Source organism: Carlito syrichta, unplaced genomic scaffold, assembly GCF_000164805.1.
Source record: "Carlito syrichta isolate Samal-C Ts95f unplaced genomic scaffold, Tarsius_syrichta-2.0.1 Scaffold301644, whole genome shotgun sequence".
Taxonomy (NCBI): Eukaryota; Metazoa; Chordata; class Mammalia; order Primates; family Tarsiidae; genus Carlito; species Carlito syrichta.
Window position 1 is genome coordinate 358,369 of NW_007245740.1, and position 12,137 is coordinate 370,505.

At 50.7% G+C, this 12,137-nt stretch overlaps 1 protein-coding gene across 3 annotated transcripts in view; it reads left to right on the plus strand.

Annotated features, from left to right (window-relative positions):
• The first annotated feature begins 1,078 nt into the window (after nt 1-1,078).
• MAEA (macrophage erythroblast attacher) overlaps nt 1,079-12,137 on the plus strand; it is a 48,504-nt gene continuing 37,445 nt past the window's right edge. The window contains exon 1 of one of the 3 annotated variants that reach the window (XM_021710916.1): nt 1,079-1,212. In XM_021710916.1, the coding sequence (XP_021566591.1) occupies nt 1,144-1,212 (69 nt within the window). In that variant the 5' untranslated portion in view covers nt 1,079-1,143. The remainder of the gene's footprint in view (nt 1,213-12,137) is intronic. The other 2 variants (XM_021710917.1, XM_008055057.2) reach the window with 2 other exon arrangements.

Consider the following 12,137-nt stretch of genomic DNA (forward strand, 5'->3'; position numbering starts at 1 on the left):
TGGAGCCCAGTGGGACGCTCGCGGCCACTGTAGCCTCGACCTGCTGGGCTCAGGTGATCCTTCCGCCTCAGCCTTCCAAGTAGCTGGAACCACAGGCGTGTGCCACCGTGCCCGGCTGATCTTTTGATTTATTGTAGAGACGAGCTCTCGCCATGTTTCCCAGGCTGGTCTCGGATACCTGAGCTCAGGTAATCCCCTCGCTTCAGCCTCCCAAAGTGAGCCACCGCGCCCGGCTTGGGACACACGCTTCTCACACTTGGGGGATGTCTTGTCCGGAAGTTAGTTTAAGTTGTGGGCCTTTCCTCTTCCAGGGGGCAACTCGAGGGTCCAGCTCAGGGATCCAGCGGCTGGGAATCGCTGGAAGTGGGGCCAAAGACAAGTGGTTCGCCGACAGGCACGGAGGTCAGGAGGCGTTTTGTGAGCACAGCCACGAGGGACCCTGCCACAGAAGACACACAGGAGACTGTCGCCACGGGAGACCGACAGGAACCACAGCCCCGGGGAATAGCAGTCAGGGGAAAGCACGTGGGAGATTGCAGTCACAGAGGGACACCGCCACGAGGGTCCGCGGCCACGGGAGACGGAGCCACGGGGGAGGGCCATCGCCAAAAGGGATCACAGCCAAGGGAGGCCGCAGCCACAAGGCACCCCGGCCACAAGAGACCGCAGCTACAGGGGACGGACAGCAAGTACGGGAAACCACAGCTACAGGGGACCCGAAGGAGACCGTAGACACCAGGGACCAGCGCGCTGCCTGGGTACCCTCCAGCCGCGCCCCCGGCGCCGGGACGCCAAGTCCCCAGCCCGCTCGGTCTCGGCTCGGTACTCCCCGCGCCACAGCCCCTGCGGTCCGGACGGATCAGCCCACAGCATCTCGATCTCCGGCTTCCGCTCCCAGGTCCCAGCCGAGAATTCAAGATGGGAACCGCCAGTCAGGGCTGCCGCCCATTGGCTGAGCGACAGGAAGGCCAGCGGTGATTGGTCCGCTCCTCCTCCTGCGCCGGCCGGCTGGGCGGGCACGATTGGTGGTAGACATGTCGGCCCGCCCTCGCCCCGCCCCGGCCGGCTCGCGCGGACGTCATTACCCGGCGTGCCGCGCGTCTACGCTTCTCCTCCGCCCGCTAATGTTTTGGCCAGTTCAAGATGGCGGTGCAGGAGTCAGCTGCTCAGCTGTCCATGACCCTGAAGGTGCAGGAGTACCCGACTCTTAAGGTAGGCGTCTGCGAGCGGAGGCCCAGGGGAGCGGCTGTGCCTTCCGCCGATGCCCGCGGGCAGGAGGGGGCGGCTCTAGAGCGGGGAAGAGGGGCGGGCGGGGGCTGGGCGCGGCCTCGCAGGGCAGGCGGGCTCCCAGGGGCGGCGGGCGGGCGGGCTCCGGGGGCGGCAGGCTCCGCTGCGGGCAGGCGTTGCCAGTGCGGCCGTTCGCGGCCCTGCCCGGCGCCTGGCTTAGCTCTTGGAGTCTGGTTATGGTCTCTCCGTTTAAGAAAAGAGTAAAGGGACCAGGGGCGATCCTGGCCGCAGGCTGGCTGGAGGGTTTGGGGCTGGGTGGGGCTGGGGTCTCGGACGCCCAGCTGGAGGGCCCCGACGGGACCAGCGCTTGATGTCCGGCTGCCTCCCGGAAGCTCAGTGCTGGCAGGCGTGGATGTGCTGGCCTCCAATCACCAATCAGGGAACCTGTAAGGAGAGACCTGACAACCTAATGGGGACCCAACGACCTTTTTGCTGGGCGTCACCAAACCTGAAATACAGCCTTTGCCTGTCGATTGCCAGTTGCATGACCTTGGGTGGTCACTCAGCCAAGTCGCATTCCATTAGAATGAAATTTGTGTTCCTAGTAAAGGGGCCCATACATGCCCTTCACCTAGTTAGTTGAGGATTTGAAGGCGATTGACTAAAATGAAGCCTCTGGGAATAAATTTCTTAGAAGATCAAGGTCATAACATTCCTAGGAGGGCTGTGGCTGAGCCTGTGATTCCCTTTTCTTTTTCTGGAGGACTGGGTAGCTTTTCTCTCCTGCCAGAGCATCCTAGTGTCCCCATCCATCTCAATGGTGACAGGTGGGGGCTGCAGTGTGGCCAGGTTGCTCTGAATCCCTCCAGCCCCAATGCGGTTTAGCAACGAGAGGAAGAGCACAGGCCCTGAGCCAGCCTGCTGGGATTTGAATTCCGCTCCCCTGTATTCACCTTTTACCGGGAGGTATCTGGTAGTCCTGGGTGATTGATTGTTCTTGTCGAATATAGATAATGGAAGCACCTGAGGGTGAACCAAGTGACCCTGTATTGTTTCAAGCAGTGCCTTGAAGCACTTTATTCGTTCTCATTAAAGTATACCTGTTGGCCTGGCACCATGTTTCAAGCCTGTAATCCCGGCACTTTGGGAGTCCAAGGCAAGAGGATTACCTAAGCCCAGGGGTTTGAGACCAGCCTGGGCAACTTGGCAAGACCTCGTCTCTACAATAAATCAAAAAATTAGCTGAGCGTGGTAGTAGCACACACCTGTAGTTCCAGTTACTTGGAAGGCTGAAGCGGAAGGAACACCTGATTCTAGCAGGTTGAGGCTGCGGTGGCCGTGAGCGTGCCACTGCACTCCAGCCTGGGTGACAGAGTGAGATGCCAACTAAAAATAAAATATACCTGTTATAGTTTTTGCAGCTGAAATCAGACTGGACCCTGATGCAGTTGGCCTTCATAGGAAATAGAAGCAAGGTTCTCTTCCTCTGTTAGCTGGTGGTTGAGCAGCGATGTTTTGTGGCGTTTGATGTCACAGTATGTTATTTGATCGAGGAAGGCGGGGGAATGTTGCTGACCTTACAAAGCCCTCTTCACTTTTTTCTACTCAACCTCATGACACTCATGGATTACTGTTGGTTTAGAGACAAAGATCCTGCAGCTCAGAGAAGTCTATATCATTATATCATGCAGCCATTCATGGAGAGCCTTTAACCACTGATCTTTTGTCTCACTCAGTTTACCGCCAGATTTGGCATTTCAACTGACATAAGAAGATTTGAAGATCAGAACTATGGTGGTTTGTTATTTTTGGTGTTGGCTGGTAAATGTGGGAAACATCAGGCAGGAAAGGTTTCCAGAAATCCTGTCATTGCTCAGGAACTAGGAAAGGAGATGGAAGGTCAGGAAAGGATTCTTCTTCAAGTCTTCTGTTGTTTTTGTTAATCCTGAATGTAATTTGCATTCCAGAGTTATTACATAGCTTCCCATTGAAGTACTCATGCAGATGGTCATACAGGCACAGAAAGAAATGTTGTAATTCCTCGGTTATGTTGACAATTGTATCGCTGCTGAGTTGGTCCGGCAGTGTCACTGCTGTTTCAGGTTGCAGGTAGTGCCCTGGGCGAGAGGAAGAGACTTGGATGCATGGTCCACCATCCTAAACTGGAATCTGCTGTTTAACTTATTATTTTTTTTTTGTTTCAATTGGTTTTTGGAAGTTTTTTTCTGATTATAAAAGTAACTTGCTTTTTCTTCAAATTATTCTGCTGCACAGAGAACTTTTCATTAATATTTTGACATATTTACTTCTACCTTTTTCCCTTCAAAAGCTGAAGTAAAGGTCGACTTAGTTCTTATAATTCAGTTGGTGATGCTGTTCTCTCCTCAAGAGTTTTTTGATAGGCTGAGAAGCGTGGGTGTGTTGCCCCCACATTGGGTGTGTAGATGTAGTCTCATGCATTTTTGAATTCTCTACAGAAATATTTACATTTTCTTATTTCAGTCTGATGACAGTCGGTGACCAAGTACTGCCCTGCAATTTCAAAACCTGGGCTTACACTTGTCATAGAAAGTTTGGGTGCCAAGTATATGCCCAAAGTTGTCACTTTCAGTGCTGTTTTCTGAACTTGGTCTTGGCTGGATTTGGGAGGATCATGTGTTCTCAAGTGTGAGAAACCCTAGTGACCATGAAGCATTGGACTTGAGAGACAAACACATGGCTTTGATCCTGCTTATGTTGTATCCTGGATAGTAGCTGTAGGCTAGGTCTTGACTTCTTTTTACCTTAGATTTTTCTGGACTTACAAAGTAGAGCCAGTCACTCCCTCAGAAGCAGTTGTATTCTATTAGAGAAACCTGGTCCTCTGTCTTGCACACGGACACTTAATAAACCATCATCCCCTTCTTCCGAGGCTCAAAACCTTGTCAGACCTTCAAAGCACTGTCTGCTATTATCTGAAGTAGCCTCACATTGCCTTCCAGAGTCCTACCAGTCTTGAGAGCACACTTGCAACTTTTTTCTTAGAAGAGCCATGCCTTCCTTGTGTCCCTTGGCCTTCCACTCTTCTACACCATCCGCTGCTGTACTGATCCAGCTGGTACATTCGTTGGTGAGCTCTGCACCCCTTGTGCTGGCACACATCACCCTTCATGCCTGGGCCTTTCCACCTGAATAGGTACAGGCTGAGATGAGGATGCAGGCTTGGATTCCCTGCTAGCTGTGGGGTAGTTTTTTTTTTTTTTTTTTAAATTTTTTAAGTATTACTTTAACAAATCTTGAGTCAGGAAAAGAAAGGACTTTCTAATACCTCGTTCTCTATAGAGAATGAATGGGGTTAGAGGTACTACTGAAATGAGGCCCAGAGTAACCCAGGGACCTGAGCATGGGCACAGCCATCAGATAGGACTGGGCTGCCAGCTCAGGGTGCTGATGCCAAAGTCTGTGCACTTTTTTTTTTTTTTTTTAGTTGGAGTCTCACTCCGTCGTCCAGGCTGGAGTGCAGTGGCACACTCAACGGCCACCCCAACATCAACCTGTTGGGCTCCTGTGATCCTGCTGCCTCAGCCTTCCAAGTAGCTGGAACTACAGGCGGGTTCTACCACGCCTGGCTAATTTTTAATTATTGTAGAGATGAGGTCTTGCCCAGTTGCCCGGGCTGGTCTCGAACCCATGGGCTCAGACAGTCCATTTGCCTTGGCCTCCCAAAGTGCTGGGACTACAGGCTGAGCCACCGAGCCTGGCCTGTGTGCACTTCTTGTGTGCTTTCCCCAGGCAGCCATGGAGAGCCTTCATGGGCCAGGTCCTGGGATGTCATGATGGGAAGATAGGTAAGGTCCCTGTCCTGCAGCCTATGCTCTGGTCAGAGGGAGAATTACAGTGTGATGTCATGAACAGTTCAGATCCTTTACACATTGATGAAGTCAAAGTTGGACAGCAGGAAGGGTGGGATTGACCTCCGTGGGTGAAGACCATGACTCGAGCTGGTGGTCAGGAGCTGTCTTTGGGGGCAGTGAGGCTACTGGTCTGTGTTGAAGTCTTGGCAGACCCTAACCCTAGGCACATAGTTCCATTGGGGTGATGTGGCTGTGATTGTCCCCAGCGCCATGGAGAGAATCTCACAGTGAGACCATGAGTGCCAGGGGCAGAGGTCAGCAGGGCGGGGAGTGAGTCCAAGGGGACAGATGGGCAGAATAGAGGCCAGCAGCACCTGCAGTGTGTGAGCTTCCTCATCACAGAGGCGCAGCATGTCAGATGCCATTCTCTTTGGGGCTTAGGTGCAGTGGAGATGTCCAGGTGCTGACTCAGGCATCACAAAGCAGGGTGTCTGCCAGGGGTAGCTGTTGATTTTCTTTAGGTATATGTTGTTGCAGAATCACAAGGACTATTATTTTGAAAACCTGAAAAAAAGAATGACTTACTGCCTTGATAGGTATTTAGTGACTATTCAGCAGAATGTGGATGAGTGGAGAAAAACGCCCGCTGGGCTGATGGCCTGGCACCAGGTCCCACACCCTGGACCTCCAGTGATACCCAGCGCCCCTCACCCCCATCCATCTCCCTGCTGTCCTCCTAGATGACTCCTTTACATATGCCCCTCCCTCAGACCTCATTTCACACTTCGCACCCGCCCACACCCATCACACAGCTGCTGCCCACCCTACCCCCACCCCTTTGTGGATGTGCTGCCCATTGGCTTCATCTGTGTGCTGTGTGGGTCTACTTGCCTGCTGTTCTGCATCGTCTGTTCCCCCGTGTAACTGGGTCCATGATCTGGTTTTCCTCGGTGAACTCAACCCCTTCCTTGCCCGTGTGCTCCTCCAGCTACTACTCCCTTTTCTGCCCTCTTCCTCCCCTTTTTTCCTGTTTTCTCTAAATCAGACTTTGCCCCTAACACTCCACCCATATGTTCCTGTTGAGGACCCTATGAACTGATGTTGAAAGTGGCCCATCCCAGTTCCTTGCTCCGCCTCGGGCCCTTCCTTCATTGACTCCTCTGGTGCCATTCTCTGGGCTTCTCTGCCCCTTAATGCCCGTCTTCTGCAGATGCCTGTGCTGTTTCTTCCCATCTAAGAGTCTCTTCACCCTTGGTCACCAGCTGGCCCTCCAGGGGTCATGTGGCTTTCAAGATAGTCTTGATGCATATATCTTCACACCTCTGCCTCCCGCCAGGCCTCCCCTGGACTTCCACTTTGTGTAGCTAGCCTCCTACTGGATCTGTCTCTTGGGATGTCAGCAAGATGGAGCATCAAAGATACCATGTGTAAAACCGAACACCACATGTTGGCCTGGGAGCCCCAAACCTATGCCTCACCACCCTGCCTTCTCATCTCTGTTGAAGATGGTGTCCTCCGGCCACAACCTTGGGGTGTTCTCAATTCCTATTTCTCATGTTCACCCTTGAGATTCCCTCTTAATTCATAGTAGCTACTGGGGCTCCAGTAGGGAGGGGTAAAGGGAAATGGTGCCAGCCCTGTGGATCAGCACCTGCGTGAGGTCTTCTCGGAAGTCTTCTTGAGCATTTATATCTCAGCTACATAGCTCACTGGCTGGAGCATGGTGTTGGCCATTTCTAGCTTTGAAGGAATCTGAACGAATACATATGGCCTGTAGTGGGCTCAGCGATGGCCTAAAGAACATTGGGGTTTTGCGGTTCCTTTTGCTCTTTGTCCCTAACCCTATTTTGTTTCCTTAAAGGCATTAGTGTGACAGAAGAGCCTGCATGATTTGTAGTTTCTATATGAGTGTGCTTTAGAATACATGCTCTGTAGGGGCTTCATTTAGTTCTTTTTGTGTGCCTCCACAACCAGGAGTGCCTGGCCCGGAGAAGGCCCAGTGCAAGGCTATCGGTGAAGGAATTTCATTTCTGTCTGTTGGGCAAGTTCCTTAGACTTTGCGTCTCCCTCTGCCCACTTGCTGCATTCCAGAACACTTAACAGTGTGGGTCTGTGTGGTTACCTGGGTGTGCCCAGCATTTGCGTTCCCACCTCTCCTCTGGCCTTTGTGTCCTTGCAACCTCAGCCCCAGCTTCCTGCCATCTTACTTCCATCATTCTAGAACTTTAGCGTAGTGACCTGGCTCTGCACAGCACTCGTACTGACCACAAAAGCTGCGCCAACTGCTGAGGGCCCCGGTGGCTCACCTGGGTGGCACTGGGGTACTACCCGGGAATGTGGTGCGTTTCTTGAGTCCTTCCACTTCCTACCCCCTGAGGACTGTTTCGTCTACCTCATTTTTTCCTTCAGCCTCCAGTGTCTGACCCATCTTGTGCTCTGTTGGTGTTTTGGTTCCTGTCTGTTCTCTCCTGTTACCCAGGATGTGTCATCTGTGCCCTGCCCAAGGCCAGCCCCTCTGTTCATGCCCCAGATCCCCCCTGATTTGAAGGTGTACGCACACCACCATCTTCCAGTTTCATGGATGAAATCCACCGTTATCCTCTTCCTGAGTTGGCCCTCCTGGGGTCCCAGAATTGAGTCTCTTCTGGCGTTGCCCCATTGCATGCTGTAGCTGGGCCACTCCCATGGTGGTTTCTCCTTGCTCATTGTGATCTCTCCAAGTGATGGCAACCATGGATCAGTCCCCCTTTTTGCAACACTTTTCTGTCTAACTCCCAGGATGCCATCTTCACCTGCTTTCCCTTTGGGCTCACGGTCCCCTTCAAGCTCCATGCCCAGTCTCCCACATCATATCAGGGTGGCCTTGGGCTTAGTTCTTGGCCCTGTCTCTGTTGGTGCTCGCCATTTTGGTGCTCTCATTAGGTCTCATGAACCCGAAGAACTCCCTGTATACACTGATGACTCCCAAACCCCAGAGTCCTGTGCCCTGTGACCTAAGACACTCACTTGGGTGGCTGTGGGGCACCTCGGCATAATTAGACCTGAACTCTCTCATCTTAATTGCCTCCTGCCCGGACCACTTCCCGCATCCTCCTTCTCTCCAGGAAGGACATCCCCGCCAGATCTATCTGCCAGGCTGGAACCTTGTTGTCAGCCTTGACCCCTCCATTCTCACAGTGTCCATCCAGTCTGCCTGCTGTCTTCTTTACTCTACTGTCAGGACATATATAGGATCCTGCTGCTACTGTGGCTGAAATCGCCATCATCTCTCTCTGGAGGTACTGAGGTTGTCTCCTGACAGGCCCTGCTCTGCCACGCCCACTGCAGTCTTTTCCCACCCAGCCACCAGCTTGCCAGATTATGCCTTGCTTCTCTCTTGGCAGCTTCCTGTCTTACCCGGGGTAAGGTCAGGATTTTCAGTGGCCCTCCAGGTCTTTCATGACTTAACCCCAGCCTACTCCCGCATGTTTCCATTGGGTGCTCAGCACAGCAGCCTTTCTGCTGCTTCTCAGTCAGGCCCACATACCACGCCTAGGGCCTTTGCACTGGTTGACTTTGTTCAGGAGTGCTCTCCCACAGGTGTCACCTGCCCAGTGACGCTTCTCTGGTCACCCATTGAAACTGGCTGTCTGTTTCTTTTCCCTCCTCACCATGACTGCCCTTGCTGGTCATGCATTTTGCTTCTTTGTTTCTGACTATCGGTATTATAAGCTCTGTGGAGAACAGAGGAGAAATCATTCTTCAATTAACAAATTGAAAATTATATATTGTTTTGGCAATTCTGTCCCAAGCAGTAAGAATTGAAATAGAAGTAAATGTAACTATTAAGAAAGGTCAGCACAATAACTGGGCCCATGAGAAATACACGAAATCGGCCACTGTTCTGAATACCATTAACAACCAGTCAGGACACATCATGGAAAATTGCCCATCCACAGTAACCTGACAACAGGGAAATGTCCAGGACCAGCCTTGGAAGACATGTGACAAGCACCACGGCACTGGTATCTTAGCAGAGAATGTCACTGTTTCTGTGTGAAAATTGTAATGATATTGTAATGTTGCTTTTTTTGTACTTGATAACATATTTCTGACTCATAGTAAGGGGAGTACTGAGAGGCCTGGGCCCTGCTAGATACCAGAGCCAGGTATGAAACTGCCAGAGTAATAACCATGTTGTGGAACTGCTGGCTTCCCTTTACACGTTTTATCTCAAACGCGAGAAAGGGAGTTTTGCTAACGTTGTGTATGGGAATTGGCATTGGTGCTGCCTGTGGCTTGTGTGTTGTGTTTGGTCAGTGAGCCATCCCAAGGGATGAGGGCACTCGACCGTGGGAGGCCTGGCCCTGCGCCCCGTCATGTCACGCTAGCCTCGGCTGGCGCCATGCTGCCTGTGTGTGAGCTGGTGGACTCACTGTACCGCTTATGTTTGTTACTGATGCTGCCTTTTCTGAAACAGACCGGGACATAGGAAGGTGCTACAAGGAACCCTTGTGTATTGAAGGTGAGTCTGACCATGCAAGCACATGAAAGGAGAGCATAGGTTATAACAGTCTCTTCTCACCTCGAGTGTTGACAGGCACTTTGTGAAGCAAAAATCAATCTCGTCATGTTCCCCAGAAGTTGACCAGAAACATGCCATTTTTCTAGAGCCTTCTTAAAGTAGGGATTGGAACCATTCTTGGTGTGGCTGATCCTCCCTCAGAGAGTATGCTGTGTGGGGAGATTAGCTCAGGATAGCTAAAGCCACTGTGATTTGTGAGACTGTCACTTGATGTGCATCAGAACATGAGGCAGATCTTTCCAGAATGTAGAGAGATGTGTACTGCCATTTGGTCCAGCACTTCAGACAGTGTGATTAGCTGTGTGATAAATATTTAGAAACCTTCTGAGATTAATCTCAAAAGACAAAAAGCCCTATGCCACTGGCACAGGAAGGAAGGGAAATGCTTCCTTCCTGTGCCAGTGAAAACAACTGAAACATTATGATGACAAACTTTTTTTTTCCCATGGTCACCCCAGCCTTGACCTGCTGGGCTCAGGCGATCTTTCCGCCTCAGCCTTCCAAGTAACTGGAAACACAGGAGCACACCACTGTACTCAGCTAATTTTTTGATTTATTGTAGAGAGGTCTCACCAAGTTGCCCAGGCTAGTCTTGAACCCCTGGACTCAGTCAATCCTCTCACCTCCGCCTCCCAAAAGTGCTGGGTTTACAAACATGAGCCACCATGCCTGGCTTATGATGACAAACTAAAATGCATTGGGGAGGGGGTCAGCAAATGCTGTCAAAAAACCTGTAGCAAACATTGGAGAAGGTTTGAAAAAACATGCACTAGAGCAAATGACACAGGGTGGGAGGACTGCTGTAGTGCAGATGTTGCACACAAGTCTTGTGACATTTGCCAGATTCTGTTTCAGTTATGAAAACAGGAAGGATTACTTTTGTGAGTCACTGAAGGGGAAAGGTGTACTGGAGGAAATATAATTTAGCATGAGGTAAGTAGAGAAATCCTGCGATCTATTTGTGTGTGTTTTGTTGTTTTGGTTTTGGTTTTTGAGTCAGTTTCACTCTGTCACCCTGGCTGGAGTGAGTGAACACGGCTTACCATAGCCTCAGCCTTCTGTGCTCAAGTGATTTTCCACCTCAACCTCCCAAGTAGCAGGGACTATAGGCCCACATCACTATGCCTGGCTTATTTTTGTGATTTTGTAGAGACAAAGTCTCCCTATGTTGCTGAAACTTGTTTCTTTCTTTCTTTTCTTTTTTTTCCCCCCACACTCTCCTGAAACTTGTTGCTAACTTCTAGACTCAAGAAGTCCTCTCATCTTGACCTCTCAAAGTGCTGGAATTACGGGTGTGAGCCTCTGTGCCCAGCCAAAATCCTGTGATCTTAAAAGCTGTCATATAGCAAATTACCAGGAAAAAATTGAGTAGATGTGATAAATAAAAATCTTAAATTGTTGATATAATTAAATAAGATACAACCATGGCCACTGCAGCCTCGACCTACTGGGCTCAGGTGTTCCTTCCGCCTCAGCCTTCCAAGTAGCTGGAACTACAGGCATACACCACCACGCCCGCCTAATTTTTTGCTTTATTGTAGAGATGAGGTCTCACTAAGTTGCCCAGGCTAGTCTCAAACCTGTGGGCTCAGGCAATCCTCTCACTTCAGCCTCCCAAAGTGCTGGGATTATAGGCATGAGCCACCGTACCCGGCCCTAAATTTTAAAATTTTTGTGCGTTGGAAATTATGACTGAATAGACTTATAGCATTTAAAGAGATCTTTAAGAATCTTCCTGCAAAAAAAAAGCTTAGGACCAGATGGTTCCACTGGCGAATTTTGTTAAACATTTAAATAATTTACACCAACTCTTCACAAATTTTTCCAAAAAACAAGAGAGAACATTTCCCAATGCATTCTTTGTGGCCAGTATTACCCTGATAGCAAAACCAATAAAGATACCACAAGAGCCGGGCTCAGTGACTCAGCCTGTAATCCTGCGCCTTTGGGAGGCTGAGGTGAGTGGATTGCCTGAGCCCGCGGGTTTGTGACCCGCCTGGGCAGCGAGACCTCATCTCTACAATAAATCAAAAAATCAGCCGGGTGTGGTAGTGCATGCCTGTAATTCCAGCTACTCGGAAGGCTGAGGCGGAAGGATCACCGGAGCCCAGCAGGTTGAGGTTGTGGTGGCTGGGAGCGGCCACTGCACTCCAGTCTGGGCGACCGAGTGAGACTCCAACTCAAAAAAAAAAAAAAAAAGATATCACAAGAAAACCACAGACTATTGTTCCATGTAAGGAAAATAGATACTAAAAACCTCAACAGAATATTAGCAAGCCGAATCTGGCGACATATAGAAAGGATTATGTGGGCCGGGCTCAGTGGCTCAGCCTGTAATCCCAGCACATTGGGAGGCTGAGGCGAGCAGATTGCCTGAGCCCGTGGGTTCAAGACCAGCCCACACAACTTGGTTGAGACCTCGTCTCTACAATAAATCAAAAATTAGCCGGGCGTGGTAGTGTGTGCCTGTAGTTCTGGCTACTTGGAAGGCTGAGGTGGAAGGATCCCCTGAG